We start from the raw sequence: 18,721 nt of genomic DNA on the forward strand, positions 1-18,721 counted from the left end.
GAAGCCCAAAGAAGAGGCAGGTCTGCCGGACCTAAGAGGTGTAGCTCCAGCTTCCCATTTATCTCTCTCACTGCCTGGGCTGATTTACAAATCCTCACATCACAGCTTCCAAGAACGTGGGCCCGTCAACAACTGGCACAAACAAATCTATCATCAGATTTGCAACAGGGATCCACACTCCAAAGCTGTCTATCACAAATCTACAACTTTTGGGGTTGCTGATGTGAGCAGTATTTTTTGCAGTAAACATCAGATGCAGTTTTTGCGAGAGGTCTAGTTTGAGGCCACATCTAGTTAAAACAAGAAGCAATAATTTAAGTCTTTTAAAAGAATAAAATCTGAAAGATTTTAAATTCCAAGCTCTAAATATAACTACGGAACAATTAGTCAAAAAAGACTTGCTTTTCACAGTTGTTTTTTGCTTGTTTTGAGTACCGTACTAAAATTATAGCAGGGGCTGAATACAGGTTAGCCTACTTCTTAATATCCCTGAAAAAGTTATACTTTAAAGTAACATCTCAATTTCAACAACAAGTAGCTTTTGTTTGGGAGTAATGTTAACGTTTTGGAGCAGCCCAGTCATAGTCTCAACTTGAATTTGATAGAGTCTGTGGAGGGAGTTAAGATGAGGGTGATGGAAACTAGGCCTTCCAATCTCAGAGACTTGAAGGTCACTATAGAATTGCCCTTTGGTTTGAGGGAGTGGGTCCATTGTTTTATATTTTAGTATTAACTTGTGATTGTCTAGTGACCTGCAGGGTGACCTGACCTCTCACCTCCTGACTGCTGTAGATTGGCAGCAGCACCTTTGAACCCAACAAGAATAAAGTGGATATAGAAAATGTATGTTTTTGGATCTTTTTTCTATATGTATCCTGCCAAGAATTATAAGCATACTTGTTTTGTTTTTTTATCATTGATTCTCTAACATATCTATTTTGAAAGGACCCTAAGGTTGTTCATTTTTTGCGTCAGGTAAGACTGAAGAATAGAAATAGTGGGGGAAAAGTCAGTAAAACAATGATATGCAAGGTCACTATAACATTATTAACCTTTGAACAAGGCCCAATATATTTACTTATTGCAGTGGTTCTTAAACTTTATATTCAAAGATCCATATCTATTTTTCTAGATAACATTAGTTCTGGAAAACTAGTCAGAAGGAAATATCCATCCATCCATTTTCTGTGCACCCTTGTCCCTAATGGGGTCGGGAGGGTTGCTGGTGCCCATCTCCAGCTACGTTCCAGGCGGGAGGCGGGGTACACCCTGGACAGGTCGCCAGTCTGTCGCAGGGCAACACAAAGACATACAGGACAAACAACCATTCACACACAAACACACACCTAGGGAGAATTTAGATAGACCAATTAACCTAACAGTCATGTTTTTGGACTGTGGGAGGAAGCCGGAGTACCCGGAGAGAACCCACGCATGCACAGGGAGAACATGCAAACTCCATGCAGAAAGACCCCGGCCGGGAATCGAACCCAGGACCTTCTTGCTGCAAGGCAACAGTGCTACCAACTGCGCCACTGTGCAGCCCCCAGAAGGAAATATCTTCCATTTAATTTACTTACAACCTACAAAATAAACAGTATTTTATGCCTGCAACTGGTTGTCTTTCACCCCAGCTGTTCTTATTTTATTGCACGGTCTGTAATAGTTTTGTGTACTACAGGATATAAGCCTCCCAGTAATAATTATGCTCATAATGCTTTTTTTGTTTAAACAGCCACTTATATTCTGCCCCCCCAATGCATTAATTTTGATTTAGAAATCTGAAACAATATTCAAAGTGCACTCCACCTGAAGCACTTGTTGGTTTATCATTTGTATCTACTGAACTACTTGTTTCGGCACACACAGCTGCAGAGTCCTTGGTTGAAAACAAACCTCGCCTAAGGCAGGAGTTTGCAGAAACAGCAGGCTACTGTTAGCTCCCCTTCTCCATGGTTTGATATAACTTGTTGATAATTCAGTTTATGACATTTTTCCTTGCTTTGAACATTCTAAATATTAGAATATTTAGAATTCTAATATTTAGAATTCTAAATATTCTAAATATTTAGAATTCTACATTCTAAATATTTAGAATTTAGAATTTTCTAAATTCTAAATATTTAGAATTTTCTAATATCCAAACTTGCAGTGGGAGAACTGCAAGTTTATAGTATTTAAACTCTGTTACATCTAAACATTTTGTTCTGCATAAGAGACATCAATGCAAAAGAAAACAACAAAAATGCATTTCAATAAATGTATTTAGCAGCAGAAGTTCATCTAGCTTATCCCCAGATCTCAAACATTAAAAAGGTGTCCCACTCCACTTAAAAAGTCTCATTCAACATGTAGATCAAAATTTTACACATTTCAATCTCTAGACAGACTTGTTGTTTGGTCCAGATCAAAGAGTTGAGACTTGCGATCACATTTTCTGTGATAGACACAAAACTGTCAATAACATGATTATAAATGACAAAAATGAATAAGAAATGCTTAATATGCACAGATGTAGTTTCCATATCACAAGCATGCATCAGAAACCAGATCCAGCCCCACTTGAAAGATGGCAATGCACAGAAATAGAATTAAAGTGGTCCAAAGCTTCAAACACCATATGGCAGAGGAGAATGACAATGGTGATGGAGCAACACAGTGTGCCGGGGTTATCCATTAAAGACCTCTAAGTCGAACATTTGTGTGCACAAGCCACTGAAAGGGAGCGGCTCAGTCATTTCTGAGAAATTATCCTTGTTACTTGGACACGGGACCTGTGACACACACTCACTTCAACTGGAACTCTTATTCACTCATGATAGCTTATGTAAAGAAAGGGTGAACAGGCATGCTATCACTTAGTCACATGTACAGAAATTAGTCTCTCTCTGTGTTTCTACTACACACACACATGCACACACCCACTCGCACGCACACAGACAGAGAGAGTCCCTCTCAGCCGTCCCTGCGCCATCATCCCAACTGACAGCAGTAATGAGTTTCTTCTCTGCGTAAGCCAACTGGCACCCACTCAGGGGAATTTTTCAGGCTGAACTGTGGCCATTAATCACAATCTCGACCAACACGGTGCCATAACGTGTGTGGCAAACAGAGATGTGTTCGAAGGTTGATGGGGGGCACAAATGTATAAGCGGCAAAGGAGAAGCTGCTGATTGTGTTGAAGACAGAGAGAATGACTGATTACGAAGGTGAAGGAGGGAATATTACAATTTTCATGTTGGGAAATGTTTGTCTTTAAATTAATGAACATCAGCTCAACTATTTGGAGAAATAATATTCTGTAGCATCAGTTATAATTAATAGGCTAAACAAATTATTACGGACAATTGCATGTAAAAAACAAGAAAAATGTGCGGAGAAGATGGAAACCTATTAGAAAATGTTATGGAAGATGCTGGGAAGGCAATAAAACATACATAAAATAATTTAAGGGAAACTGCAAATGGCTTCTGCCCATCAAAAACATGTAGTGTTTAACATAATAACCATGAGAACAGCTGCCCTTAATATATAGCAAATTGCCACCAGTTCATTTTGCGATACGAGGATGTTGTCACCAGCACATCCTCTTATCGCAGCAGCTGGAAATTCAGTTTCCAATCAATTCCTTACATTTTTGTTATCGTTTTTAGCTTCCCTTTTTGCCTCTCTGAGATTGCCAGCGGACTGTGGTATTCGAGGATCACCCAGCCCCCAGCTTGCCTCCAAACCCGCTAATCCTGCCGAATTCATAGTAATATCCAATCAGTAACCTCCCTATCTTCTTTTGTCCATGCTCACTTATGGGTCTCCAGCCACTCCCACCGCACGGAGCTGAGCTCTCACCGAATCACGGAAAAAGGAAAAACCTTAACTCAGGCAGCCAAGAGATGGGAGGCAGGAGCAGGTCATTATCATTCAATGTTACCAGACTTCGGGTAAGACATGATAAACCTTTGTCTTTCTTGCCAACTATACAATCAAGATATGTTTATGAGCGTATTCGTTCCATTAGATACTGAAACACATTATTGCGTAAACAAAGAAAAGCCCTGGATTTTCAAATAACAGATATTCTTGCTTTTTGTGGTGACAAATCCAAGGCTAGAGCATGGGAACATTAAAATAAATGTGATTTTGGTCCTTATGACAGTTTCCTATACATAAACAGTCCAAATATTATCCAAAAATATAAAAATGTGGTAAGAAAAATAATTAAATCCTTTTTATGAGTATCAATTACTATATTTGTTCATTTGAAGTTTGAGCAGATGTATATTTCACAATTGATTGAAGTTCATATTTGTTGATCTTAATAGGATGCAACTTGCCTTTTAAAAGTCCTTACATGTTAAAAAAACAACTTGAAAAACAGGTTGAGAATAGTTTAAAAACTTTATGCTTATTATTAATAGCAGGTATTTTATACCATTAATTTCCATGAATAGAAATGGCTCAAAATAGTGAAAATTAAAGGCTTTTTGTAAAATTAAGTAAGATGCTTAATTTTACACACATTAAATCCTGTTTTTAGCATGCACCAGATGGGTCGTCATGGGTAGAGTTGAACCATGGATACATTTTTAAAAAGGGTTTATGTCTGAAATCAGAACAAAACTTTGAATGACCACTGATGGGTTGGCATGTTTTTGATGCACCACAGTAGTAAAACGTAAATCAGATGACACTGTAGTTATCTGATTAGGCAATTTAGTAAAGGGCTGTTTCACTACTTTCAATCAGTTTAATTTCAAAATCTTATGAAAGCCGACTGTTAGACGACTTAAAGTCGTAAACTATTCGACTTAAAGTCGTCTAACATGGATTGAAGTGCTTTCCAAACATTCTTTCAGAAATTGTTTGGATTTGTGCAACCCCTCATTCTACACGCAAAGGACAAGAGGTATAAAACTAAACTTGCACATCATCATAAACACACAACCCCAGAGTGAAACAGGCTGATGGCAGCATTATGCTGTGAGAATGTTTTCTTCAGCAAAGTCACAGAAGTGGATCAGAGCCGATGCAAACAGAATCATTAATTCTGAGAAGTGATCCACAATCACAGGTGAATCAAACTGCTTACTTTAATTTGATGGGTTTTCTTGTTTCTTTTTTTGTTTTAATTACCTGAACTGTGTGAATATTTCAAAATAACCAACTAGAAAATAGTTAAATATCTATAATGTGGTAACAAAAAGGATGTATGGGATATAAAGTGATGCCCACTAATGTGAAAACACATTGGCAACCTGTAGCTCCAACTCTCCAACCTTCGGGTTCATCTGCTCGGTCTCCTCTCACTGTGGATGGGAGGGGCGCTACCATAAACTGTCAGACATAAGCACATATCACTGGCTCGTCCAGCCAAGCATCAACCAGCTAACCCTCTAAAGCTGTCTCCCCACTCACAAATAATGCCCGTGCTGGAAAATGGAGAGGGCTATTACGCTACAAGCATCATGTTTCATCTTTTCACGCTACGGCAATGAAGTGGTCTACCTTACGACTCACTAACGCATGACATAAAACTACTTCTGTAAAGAAAAAAAATAGAGACAGATTCATATAAATGATTAAAGGCACCAGCTGGAAAGGTGATACAAATTTCCGACCTGCAAAGGAAAAATAAACATCTCATCTTTTGATGCTCACTGAAGGAGAACTATTTGAAGTATGTCCGCAGATGGAGCCTGAGATTGCTCCTCTAGTTGTGGATGAATTTAAATGGTTTTAGTTAGGATTTCACAGAGAAATAAAGACCTCTGCCACATATCCAATGTGCAGACTCAGCACACACTGTGCAGTTGCTTTTTGTACAAGCCACTAGCATTCGGTCAGCGTACGTACAGCCACTGAGCACATGTCCCTGTCGGGGTTTTTATACCATTTTAAGTATTTATAATGCATACAGAGATGAATCACAACTCCGGGGTCTGGAGAACAGCATTCTGGCATTTTCTCACGGCAGAGGCAGACTCCTTGGAGCTAAGAGGATACATCCACTCTTTGCATCCTTCTTCTTGTCAAACGCTGACCCTGAAAGCAAAGCTGTCAGGGTGAGGAGGTCATGCTGCAGTATTGAAATGGAATGTTACTCAATGGCTCAAGGTCCACACTCCAGAGCAGGAGAGAACTGGAGATCACTTGAGATGCCAACATGTTCTGTCTCGATATTTAACATCCTATCTTTCTGTAGTTTTTTCTGTAGTTTTTAATCCCTGATTAATGCTGATGTGGTTTATGGCTCTGTTTGCTATTTTCAAACTGGCCTGCATTTATTATGCCATCAGGACAACATTTAATTGAAATACTGTTTCAGAGTATTGTGATGAAACCATATTTTCCTATCTCTTTTCTTCCTTCTGATTCACAAAATCCCCATCATTATTTATTAGCTTTAGCCTCGCAACTGCTAAAATTATCTTGATCGTTGGCAGTGAAGGCCCATCCATCAAGCCAAACACATTATTGGGATGTAGAATTTTCATGTAAGGCATTCAAAGTGTTTGCTTAAAAATGTCCGCCTTCACCTTTTTGCCATTGTTCTACATTTGTTAGCATTTGCACAAAGTAAGAGTGAAAAGATTTTCATTATGATTCAATAAGCTTCAACTGTCCTCATTATGTTCCCATTTTGCCGAAACAACATTCCCAGTGGATCACTGTGTGCTTTTCAAAGAGGTAAAACACACTTCTTCTCTAGCATATAAATTATAAAACAAAAAACACAACAAAGTGGATTGAAATTCAGGCCTCTGGGGCCCTGTATTTCTCCAGCCTTCCTGACTCTTAGAAGTAGCAGAGTTACAGACAGCACACAGGTTGTCAGGGAGAAACTGGCCATCCTCAATATCTTTCATCCTGTGCCATGCAGCAGTAACCTCCTCTAATTGGCTCCTGTGGAATTTATTTTATCCCCAGTGACCGACTCCAAGCATGCAGCAGCCTGACAGGCTTTTGACCCCAAACACTTCAGGATTTTGGTGACAACTATGGAGGAAATAAAGAAGAGTAAAGACTTTGGATTTCACAGAGTTCATGTTCTTAAGACAGATCTCCAATTTTGCCATCAGACTATAAGGTCACTAACAACTCAAACATACAATAACTAATTATTTTCTAACATTAACACTTCAATAAAATTCAAAAGTGATTTTAAAAATACTTATGTCACTTATAAAAAGCAGTAGAAATTGAGGTATTCCTGCTTGAGCAGAAGTGATACTTTTTAGGTCTGCAGTCAGAGCAGGAGTAAAGAGATGATGTGTGCAGTCACTAATTCCTGTCACTGTGGATCAAATCACTGCATTTTTGCAGAACATAATCACTCTAATTGTGAGAAGCGAGAAGATTTTTAGCCTTGCATTTTTGGCACTCGCAAAGAATGACTGGAAAGGTAAAATATTTTGGCGTTGTGGAAGAATAGTAAAGCCAGAAGCAAATGTGCGCACCTTTTGAATTACTTTTAGAGCTTGGACAATGTGCTTATGTTTCTCTTGTCCCTTTCAATGGATTGCTGTGTTGTTTGTTTAGGAGACATGGGGGCTGGTTTGGGCCACTTTGTTTCACAGCCAAAGCCAAGGTCACTGCCACTGCCCTGGGGCCAACATACAGTGGGGGGGAGTCTCCTCTGGGGATAGAGGAGGAGGTGCACCATTGGAGGAGGGGAAGAATAATGTTAGGAGATGCAAAAGAAGCGGGCTATTCTGCACTAGTGCACACAAAAAGGTCAAAGTTTCCCAGATAACCCGCAGCCCCCACCACCAACCACCCAACCCCCAGGGGGACCTCTGACCTCTGTGAAACAAAGGAGGGGGTCTGTGTGAGAGCCGGGGTGCGAAGGGAGACACACCCACCCAGAGTCAGCAGTGACAAAAGGGGCCTCAGCCGCTGCTAGCTGAGTCAGCCAGGACAACAAATGCTGAGGCCACCGCCACAAAGCAGAACCACCACAGGCTGAACACGCAGCCCCTGCCCGTTCCCAGCCACTTCACTAACCCAAGTTGCACAATGAGAGCTGCGCCAAGGCGAGAGGTACCCCCAAAGCACACAAACACGCATGCAGCTGAGTGGGGGAAGAGATGGCAGAGGCCCAAAGCTGCTGCCTGCCCATCACTATGTAGCCTTTTGTCTCAGTCTCTTTTGCTTATTGGCAGAAGGATTTCCTGATCCCCGTTTAAATATCGTGGAGAACTGGACTGAGAGGCCCCGTGGCATGCGTTTGTGTGTGCATGTGACTGTGTTTGGAAAAATCATCTACCAGTGACTTCACCTCTCTGCCCCTTTTCCCGTTTTCACACATACAAAACAAAATTTACGCCAACGAGCGGACAGGAAGAGGGAGTTTTTGGGCTTTTATTGGTGGACGCCGCAAACCCTGTAAAGTGTTTTAACTGCGCAGTCTGGCTATAAAGCCTCTGTTAAGTGTAGTGAAGCGCGGTGACGGGGCAGAGGCAAGATCCAGCCGAGTCAAGCCTGCAGTCACTGGAACACCAACATACACACCGAGGACAAAAGACCATAACTATTGCTTGTTTCGTTAGCTGAAAGGTCTAATAATGAAAGGCATGTTGGTTTGTTTAACTTGAACCTAAAATTCACATTAGCACAGTGTGTGTTGGTTCAAATCTGAGGATGTAGTTTTAATGAGGACAGGGCAAAGGAAAAAAAAAAAAACTCATTTGGACTTGAGTCTGCCTCGCCTAACCTTTGGTCCGGACTCTGCTCCGTCTCCTTTCACCTCTCACCTCTATTACTCTGGAATTCCTCCCTTGAGCCCTAAAAGGAGGCAGAAGGAATTTTTGGCCCCCTATTCATTTGTTTGTTTGAGGATTGCTAGGGTGGTCTGGAGACCAACAGAGACCTTAACAGATTCCACACAACCAGCAGAAAAGCAGGCTGATCTTGACTTTTTTACAACTCAATATTTGGCTTACATACTGTAATTGTTTTATTTTATTTAACTTCCAAGGATACAGAAAGTATATGCAATAAAGTTTTACAATATCTAAACTTTAAAACTGTGTTTTTTTGTGTGTTTTTTTCTTTTCTTACTTTATTTAGCTGGAAAAAAAAACTGATGAGATTCTAAATAAGTGTCCCGGTTTGGACAAACAAGTGCTAGGAACAGCGGTGCTTACACAAATACCCAAGATAAATCCACTTAGACATTTTATGAGACCAACAAGAAAGTCACTTAATTGTTATTCTTGTTCATTCAAAAAAACAAGACTGCTTTGGATTTTAAAAAAGTGATTATAGGTAAACCGTGTTAATGATCAGCTGCATTCTAGATACATTTTAGAAAAGCAGCTGCTAAGAAAGTGCTCACAGTTGAAAAAGAAAAAGAAAGGTCAAAGTTTGTGAATGCCAGCAGTCTGCATATCAAGCACTGACTGATTTCTTTTCCTCTCGCACAAAATGCGTTTCAGGTTTCCCTTTTGGAAAGATCAACCTGAGTTTACAAGTACTATTTGTCATTATACAGCCTACAGAATACACTCATAGATGGAAACAATGTATAGAAATTAATGCATGATGCATGCATTAAAAAAGTTCAATATTTACATAACTCTTTTTTCCCCATCTACCTCCTCTATAGATCTATTCACTACTTAAGGCTATTTCCACGAGGATATATTTTTAGAGCACAATACCAAATCTGCTCCACACAGCAGATCAACTGTCTCACTTTGAAGGCGGTAACAGAGTACTGGAATATATTTCTTCTGTGCGGAGGGGAAGTCTTGTTGGCACACTTTCAGCAAATAAGCAGCCCATGTGTAACGGTTTTGTTGATTATGCTGATGATTTATGGGAAATAAGTTGTCTGGAATTCATGTAAATCAATTCAAGCCAGAACAGATCCCTTTCTGTTATCCAATATGCAGCAATATTACTTTTCTAATAAAACATCATTAGTGATGAATGCTTTTCATTTTAATATTTGATTAGCAATTAACTGCATAAAGTGACTGAAATTGTAATTACCGTAGCTTAGAAAACCTCTCTGAAGCCCTGCTTTAAATTTCATCCTATTCTACTCTGCCACATGAAGACATATGGCAGTCTAAGACAATAAGACTGCAGTCTGAGATCCCTTGGTGATTTTCCACAGCTCCAAGGTCAATGATGTGTCATCCTCAAGAATAATTGAGATTCACAGGGCTTCTTTCCCACAGGAGAGTTAGACAACTTTGAGCATTCGTCAATGAAAATATCAAGAACTGTCATGAAGGGTTCAGAGCAGCAGTTTACTCAGCTTCTTGACAATGAAATAACCCCCAGAGGACAAAATGCATCTTTACAGAAAATAGGATTTCCATTGCTCTAAACTTGACACCATTCAAAACCGCATCCTTTAAATCAGAAGGTTTAGCCTCAAAATAAACCGTTATTGAAGATGCAATGAAATAACTGCTTGGTATAGCAAGCAGTTATTGCTGCTTGCTATACCTCGTTTTCTGGAACATGGCTCAGTATTGTTATGGTAGAGACACAAAAACCTGGGTGGATAGTTAGCCAAGTGCAGCAATGGAGCATTTTTACCCCATCCATCCACTTGTCCTCCCAACCACCAATCAACCCATCCATTGCCTTTTGGTTTATTGCTAGGCAACAAGTCCAGGACACAAGTCTAGGCTTCCCTCTATAAAGGTAGCTCTGTAAAGTTTATTATGGTGCAGTCCAACACATTTTTAGACAAGTGGCAATGTGTAGTCTACTCAATGAGTCCAAGTCTGCTTTTCTATCCTATTTTGTAAGTGGACATGGTTTTAAAAAATCTATAGAGATGCATCCACAGGCATTGCCGTGATCAAATGCTCCAGTAACTTCTTTCGACGTGGAGCAGACACAGATCTACTTTTAGCTCTGCCAAAAGGATCAAACTCCTTAACTTATCGTTAAGGCTGAGTCCATTTCTACAGTTGCAATCTGGGACTGTTTTGTTTTAGTCATAATCCATCTCACTGCCATAGGTGAAAGTTGGAGGATACATAGAATGGCTTACTGAGAGCTTTGTCATTTATCTTAGCAATTCCTTCAATGGATCAGTGTCTACATTACTACAGACAAAGTGTCATGTGCCCTATCCGTGTCATACTCCATCCTCCTATCACTTAAAACCAAGACAAGATACTGAAAATCAAAATGAAGGATAGTGAAAAACTGAAATTATTCAATTTAAATGAGTTGCAGAGTAGATAGCAGAGTCCATGCCAAATATCAAGGATTAAAAGTAAATATAGAAAGGACTTACTATAAGCAAATAAGCGACCTTCCCAAAGTCATATTTTCACTACCTCTCAATTTACCTGCCTTTGCTTTCCTGCAATCTATTCTACAACACACCAGTGATTAAAAAAAACAAAAAAAACAATCGAGTTGGTCAAGATCCTGTGTGTCATTATTATCAATCATCCATACATTAGTTTGGGGTGCACTGCTGTAGACGGCACCTTCATTTACCAATTTTCTTTTGTTGCATTTCACAAAAAGCAATAAAAACATCTTTGTGCATTCTGTGGCAGCATATCTGTGACTTCTTCTATAGAAGAGCTTTCATGCTCTGCCTCCTTGGTACAAAACAAAAAATATCCATTAAAGAAAAAGCCTTTTTGAATCCATCTGAGTCAGACAGACAGATGGAGCATTGACTTCATCATGGCGGACCATTGTGAGTCAACATCAGCACGCATACCAGACCTATGCGAGGAACAGGGCAACCATAAACCGTGTCCATGTGTACCGACATCCTGTGATGCTTACAGGACAGGAATACCAATGAGAGGAATGATGAGAGAAAGGAAAATGAAACAAGGATGGTATTTTTAACTGTGTAGAAAAAAAAGAAACACTTCTGCTTAACAAAAACAAAACAAAAACAAAATATAGTGGGTATTACTTCATGCATGCCTGAGCATAATCCAAACCATGTGAGAATAAAGAAGAAAAACCAATTACATTCAAGTAAACATCCATCCATTTTCAAATGTCATTACTATATTTGGTTAATTAATACGACAGGAGAGACAATTTGCTCCTTTGTGAGCAACGAGGGTGGTAAACAAGGGGTTGAGGGATATTAGATTGAGGGTGGACTTCAACAGGCTGGGAGAAAAAGAACGATAAAAGGAGATGGCAGGGATGGTGCTCCACTAATTTTCGAGGCAGGATAGTGTGAAAGCGGTCGGAGAGAGATAGATGGAGCTCACCACAAAACAGGTGCTGCCACGTAATCTGACATCAGTGCCACACAAATCACTTTCACTTTCTACTCATGATAAACCATCCGCAGAGCTTTACGAAGTCAGATGTGACATCTTTGAGTGCTATCATTCCTGGAAGCATCCTATATTAAAAGGTACACCTTTAGGGGACTTAATCGACTCAAATACGATACCTATTGGTCACTTATTTCAATCTGCATGGATGATAAAACCACCTTCATTATCTCAATGCAATTTATCTAATTAAAAAATGCTGACACTATGTGTTCTGTGAAATCTCTCCAAAAAAATAAGACAAGTAGCTAAGTGATGCTTTTCTACTGCTACAACAAGCTGTCATGGTGCGTTGCCTGGTGACGCAGTTTTTGCTATGGGGGAGGGAAGGACATCGGCTGGGTCCACTGTACGGGCCTTGTCATTCATGTGAATGATAAAGAGCTTCCTGAACCCGAGCTAAGGAGGAAGTAATAGAGGAAGTGAGGAAGACAGGGAGAGACAAGAGGAACCCACCATAAAAGAGATAACCTTTGGATGGAGGGGAAAAGAAAGTTTCTCAGACCGACTACTGATTTATATGGGCAGCAGGGAGTCTGTCCAACACCAGCCACCAACAGCGAACCTCCACAAATGGTTGTCAAGCAAATGAAAAGTGAAATTTAAAGAGGGTGATGGTGTGAAGGGTCCGACGGAGGCTTTATTCACTGGGTGTGGTATAAAGGGGTTTTGGTAAATTGCACCACACACCGCATCACAGTGATACAAGTCAGAGCTTTGTTCTGGGAGAAAGTAAAACACAGTAAATAGCCCTCAAAAAGACAAGGCCAAATACATTAAAGCATGCTTGTCTTTCAGAAGAAACACCTGTCAAACATATTTCTTTTTTAATTTTAAAATCAGGAAGGAAAAAAAAGACGCAAAGCTCATGCAACATTCTATAATAAGGACTTGCAATTTTACAATCCAGCACATTTGAGCATAATCAACTTGGTTACATTAATAAAAATCGGAACAGGTGCAAGTATGAAATACGAAGTGAGGAATTTTTTTTTTTTAAATTAAAGAAAGAAAAAGACAATTAGTGAAAACTCTGCAGCAAAGTTATCTCTGCTAATTATGGATGATCTTTATAATTAAGCTCCATAAGGAATCCAGAGACAGCTATAAGAACTAAAAGGGGTTTCTAAAGCATCACAACTTTGAGACAAAAGAGCAAATTATTGGAAGACAAATATAAAATTCTAGCTTGTGCTTGGTTAAACTATACATAAACAATTTAGTCATTCTATGCTTTGACTAAAGAAAGGGTATCACAGTCCAAAATATCAGAGGTGAATAGTCAGAATGAGTTCCACTAATCCTCCACCAAACAATACAAGTCAAAGACAAAAAAAGACAGAAAAAATAAACAGAAGCTCACTATAAAAGGAGAAATCAACATGAATTCTGAGATGTTGAATTTTTTTTCCTAGGGAGAGATTATCACTCTACCCAGCTCTTAATTAACACCTCCAAACCATTTAATTATAAAAAACATTTCTTTTAATATTACTTTTAAAGATTAAACATGTGCTGCAATTTCATGCTAAATTACAACACCTTAAATTCATGTCTAATTATTACACCATTCAGAGCCACTGACATAAAACTCAATCACTAGCCAAGGACATTAATGTCACACTGGATGACTGCATCAGAAAATCTCTACTTTATCATCATGTTTTAGTCCATCTTTCAACTACTAGCAAAATTGGTGAAAAATCTAATTTTATCATGGGAAACACATTTTGGTACCACTGGTAAGGATGCTTCAAAGACAAGTAACCTTATTTTTTCTCACAATGAAAAAAAAATCAAACAAAAAAGTTCAAACTATTAATTTGACTACAATTAATCAGTATTATGAAATCACAATTTTTTTTAAAAAAATCACTCCTCACACTATTCTTGATTAGTAACATTGCTGCAATGAAAGAATTTACTGCTGCAAATGAAGATTAATTTATTTTGAGATTTTCTTTTAATACAACTGAAGCAGGGGTTAATTTTACTTTGCTATAAAAAAAAAAGCATAATCATTGCCTGTAACTTGCTGACGCACAAAGTGTACTGCGTGTTTTCTACAACCAATTGATCTGACTCATGTTGCCTAAAATATTTTTTTCTATTTCTTTTTTTTTTTTTTTTTTTTTTTAAAAGACTTCAAAATTCATGTCTGAAAGGTTAGACGTTGTTTGACAGGAACCAGCCGTTGTGCTAAAGTGACTTTTCCCTCTCTGTTAGAGACATCCATGCTAACCTCTGTACCCCACAGAGCTGAAAAGCTATACTGGCCACAGTGGCACAGCAGTATTCTGTCTACACATGGTCTAGGAATCAACAGGCTTCTGTGAGCTTTTATCCATTTCTGTCTCAGAGAACACAGCCTTAACTTGGCGCAGTATGGAAGACTGCATTATCGCTTTAAGCTGCTGTGGATTGTGCATCCCTGATGCCTTTGATTTCAAGAGGGACGAGAACTTCATGCTGCGATATGGTAGACAAACCAGGCGGACTGAGCGTCAGATTGTCTTACAATGATCTGATAGAAATGAGGTAAAGACGAACCATGGCAACAAAAGCTTTGAACTTAATGAGGATCTTGAATATTTTCTAATAAGGACTTTGGTTGTTAGGTTGGCGAAAATGCATCTTGATGCCTGTACCAGTGAGTGGGTTGTTAAGTTGCTACAGCTTATTTCACTCTTACAAAGCAGTCTGGAGAGTCTCAGCATGAGTTCTTGTTAATGCTTCAGTCAGAGGTTTAAATTTCCACGTAGCACCAGCATCAGAAAGTTCATTAAATTAGACAGCTAGACATATTAAAAACATTTTCATGCACAGCAGTACTCAAGTTAACTGGGCCTGGTCTAACGTGACAGTACTTGAGACAATCTTCAAATTTACAGAAATCAGCTTTGATTTTTATTTTTTTATATATAACAATAATGGTCTACACAAACCATTTCACTGTTTACTAGAAACACAGAATGGGATGAAATTTAAAGAAAAGATTTGGATCAAAATTGAAAATGCAAAGTAGTTAAACATAACCTAGTACTTCCGGGTGTTCAGAAATTTTACCCGATTGCTAACAATTGCCTGTGACATGCAGCCTAACGCACCAGTAACGCACCAGAGGCTAAGAAGCTAACCGGAAACTGCATACGCTAAAAACAACAACCATCCTCCGGTACGAAATGAGGCTGCTGTTAATGTTCATTCAGTTTTTGGAAGCATGACCAACGAACTGAACTTCTTCGTTCACGTCCTCCACTTCCGTTACTGAAACTACGTCATCGTTCACATCTTCTACTTCTACTTTGTTTTTTAGCGGAACTGCACAGGAAGGCAATGGCTAGGTTAAGCGGGTAACAGGCATCTGGTTCCATCCATCCATCCATCCAGTTTCTGTTCACCCTTGTCCCTAATGGGGTCGGGAGGGTTGCTGGTGCCCATCTCCAGCTACGTTCCGGGCGAGAGGCGGGGTACACCCTGGACAGGTCGCCAGTCTGTCGCAGGGCAACACAGAGACATACAGGACAAACAACCATGCACACACACACTCACACCTAGGGAGAATTTAGAGAAACCAATTGACCTGACAGTCATGTTTTTGGACTGTGGGAGGAAGCCGGAGTACCCGGAGAGAACCCACGCATGCACAGGGAGAACATGCAAACAGGCATCTGGTTTGTTTCCACAAATGAACACAATAAGCCACACAAAACACACACCCTCACATTGACAAAGCTACTTACTGGCTGCCTGGATTCGGGCTTTGCGGCTCACCACTCGCCCAAACGAGTTCTGGGCCATGCACTCATAGTCGCCTTCATCAGACGAGCCGTCGGGCTTGGTCTTTTGGAAGTGGATGATCAAAAGTGAGCCGTTGATGAAGGTGGCGTGATGGCGGTCCTGAGCTAGGAGCAGGCCATTGCGCCTCCACTGCGTGGTGATGGGTGGGATGCCGTCCACCTGGCAGTGGAGCAAAAGCGGCTGCTCCTGAACAGCAATGATGTCGCTGGGCTCCAGCTTGAAAGAGAGTTCAGCTCCCAAAACTACACCTGAAGAGACGTGCACACACAAAAACAAGTGTTAGAAATTTACTTTAAGACATGTATACAAAAATTCACAAAAACTGCAATAATCAAACAATTTTTTTTGTGTGCAAAATATAGCCACAAACTAACAGTAACATAACTAATATTTTTGCATCATGTAATTTCAGTTTTACGCTTATTTTTCATCCAGTGTTTTTCTGGTTTACTAGAGTACTTTCCACTAGCATTATATCAAAATGATATGCAGTTACAGTACTACTGCTGACAATGAAGAAAGTGTCATCCATTTAAGGACACAAAACATCTAGACATGACGGAAGTGAAAGTTCTTCATATACTCTGAAACTTAATGTTGCATTATTAAATAAAATTATACATGAAATAATTTTGAGATGCAAAATATTGGGTGGTGCAATGTTGCCTTGCAGCAACAAGGTCTGGGCTTCAAATCCGAGCTGGGGTCTTTCTACACGGAGTTTGCATGTTCTCCATGTGCATGTGTGGGAGTGTTAACTTAATTCCTCTTTCTATATTGTCCTTATATGTTAGAGTGTGTGTCTGGGTAGCGCTGAGATGGACTGACTTCCTGTCCGTGGTGCACCCCGCCTTCTACCCAATGACCTCTGGAGATGGGCACTATCCAAGCAGACAGACAAGCAGGTCTAGATAATGACTGGATAAAATATTGTCTGGCTGAGGTAGGAATGTTACCTCCTCTTGTTGCCGCCACTGAGCAACAGGGGACTTAACCTGAGTAGTGCTGTCACTTAACTTTGAAAATGTATTTTCTGGGTCAAAACAGTTTGAGAGTATATTGTACCCCAAGTCTCAAGTTTGTCAACAAAATGCAATACATTTTGATAGTGCTTGACAAAAGTTGACAAAATCATATTAAAATGTATTGAGAGATGTTTATTGTTCTAAATGCTCACATATACAGTACAGACCAAAAGTTTGGACACACCTTTTAATTCAATGAGTTTCCTTTATTTTCATGACTATTGACATTGTAGATTCACACTGAAGGCATCAAAACTATGAATAACACATGTGGAAATATGCACTAAACAAAAAAGTGCAAAACAACTGAAAATACCCCTTATATTCTAGTTTCTTCAAAGTAGCAACCTTTTGCTGCGATTACTGCTTTGCACACACTCTGCATTTTCTTGATGAGCTTCAAGAGGTAGTCACCTGAAATGGTTTTCACTTCATAGGTGTGCCCTGTCAGGTTAATAAGTGGGATTTCTTGCCTCATAAATAGTCATGAAAATAAAGAAAACCCCTTGAATTAGAAGGTGTGTCCAAACTTTTGGTCTGTACTGTATGCTTTTCTTTAAAAGTTAGGATTTGCTAGATAAATTGTGCTAAAAGCTTGATTGTGAATTTTCTTTGAATTGCTTCATGCTATTCTTGCACACATCTAAACATGTTCCTGAACTCTCCCATTAACGTTGAGCTGCACAAACATTAAGACGGCTCGCTGCTAACACAAGGTGCCACCCTCACTGCAACTTCCCAGTCTTGTACATTTAATTGCAATGACAATTTAAGTCTATAATAATATGGAGGACCTGATTTTGTGTATTTGTGGATGTAAACAGTATGGCATGACTCAGTTCTGTAAAAATGCAGCTCAGTACGCCTTCTTGGCATCATGTTTCAGCCACTGATGGACTAAGCACCATCAGGCTCTGCCCCAGGCCCTGGAATCTAGTGGGACGGGCTACGGGAGGGCAGAGGAAGGGGGGGCAAGGCACCGGGGTCAAAATAGAGAACCTCCGGCCAGATCCACTAACATTCCAAAAGAAAAGTGCTTCCCCTCAGGAACAGGCAACCTTTTCACTGACACGCCCCTCTGTGAAGAGCACATGTAAGAAATATTACTAAGAGAAAAAAAAAAAAAAACTTCCCTCATGATTGCTCTGTGTCCTTTCTATATGTGGTCCCTTCCCTCCCTCTTTTTTCCACTCAGAGAGCACGGTAAGTAAAATGGCCATGAGACTACAGAGACATCAGTGAGCAACAAGGGGGTGTTGTTAGAGAAGTATTTAACCCTTGGATGGCCTGGTTCTGGCCTCAGAGGTCCAGAAAGCAAAGAAGGCTGTCAGCCAATTACAAACAGAAGCCGCACATGTGGCTAATTGTTTTACCCAAGCGATGAGGACTGTTACCGATGCAGAACACTTCCAGATAAAATGTATTTCTTAGTGTTTCTTTGATAGCAATAAATTAAAAGACCGACAGCAGATGATGTTACTGCAGTAAAGGGAAAAACAATGTTGCTGTTTAGGCATGTCATTCATTAGAAGCACATCAAAAGGCTTTTAATGATTTTGTTTTCAACTCAACTCCGAGTATATTCCATTAACGGGGAAAATGTGACTG

The 18,721-nt window shown here is 39.8% G+C and overlaps 1 protein-coding gene across 1 annotated transcript in view; it reads right to left on the bottom strand.

The window, feature by feature from the left end:
* The window catches only part of igdcc3 (immunoglobulin superfamily, DCC subclass, member 3), a 70,931-nt gene that overhangs the window by 47,576 nt on the left and 4,634 nt on the right, over positions 1 to 18,721 (bottom strand). The window contains exon 2 of the mRNA XM_028015998.1: positions 16,031 to 16,336. Coding sequence (XP_027871799.1) covers positions 16,031 to 16,336 — 306 coding nt within the window. The remainder of the gene's footprint in view (positions 1 to 16,030; positions 16,337 to 18,721) is intronic.

This window comes from Xiphophorus couchianus, chromosome 4 (genome assembly GCF_001444195.1).
Source record: "Xiphophorus couchianus chromosome 4, X_couchianus-1.0, whole genome shotgun sequence".
Lineage (NCBI taxonomy): Eukaryota > Metazoa > Chordata > Actinopteri > Cyprinodontiformes > Poeciliidae > Xiphophorus > Xiphophorus couchianus.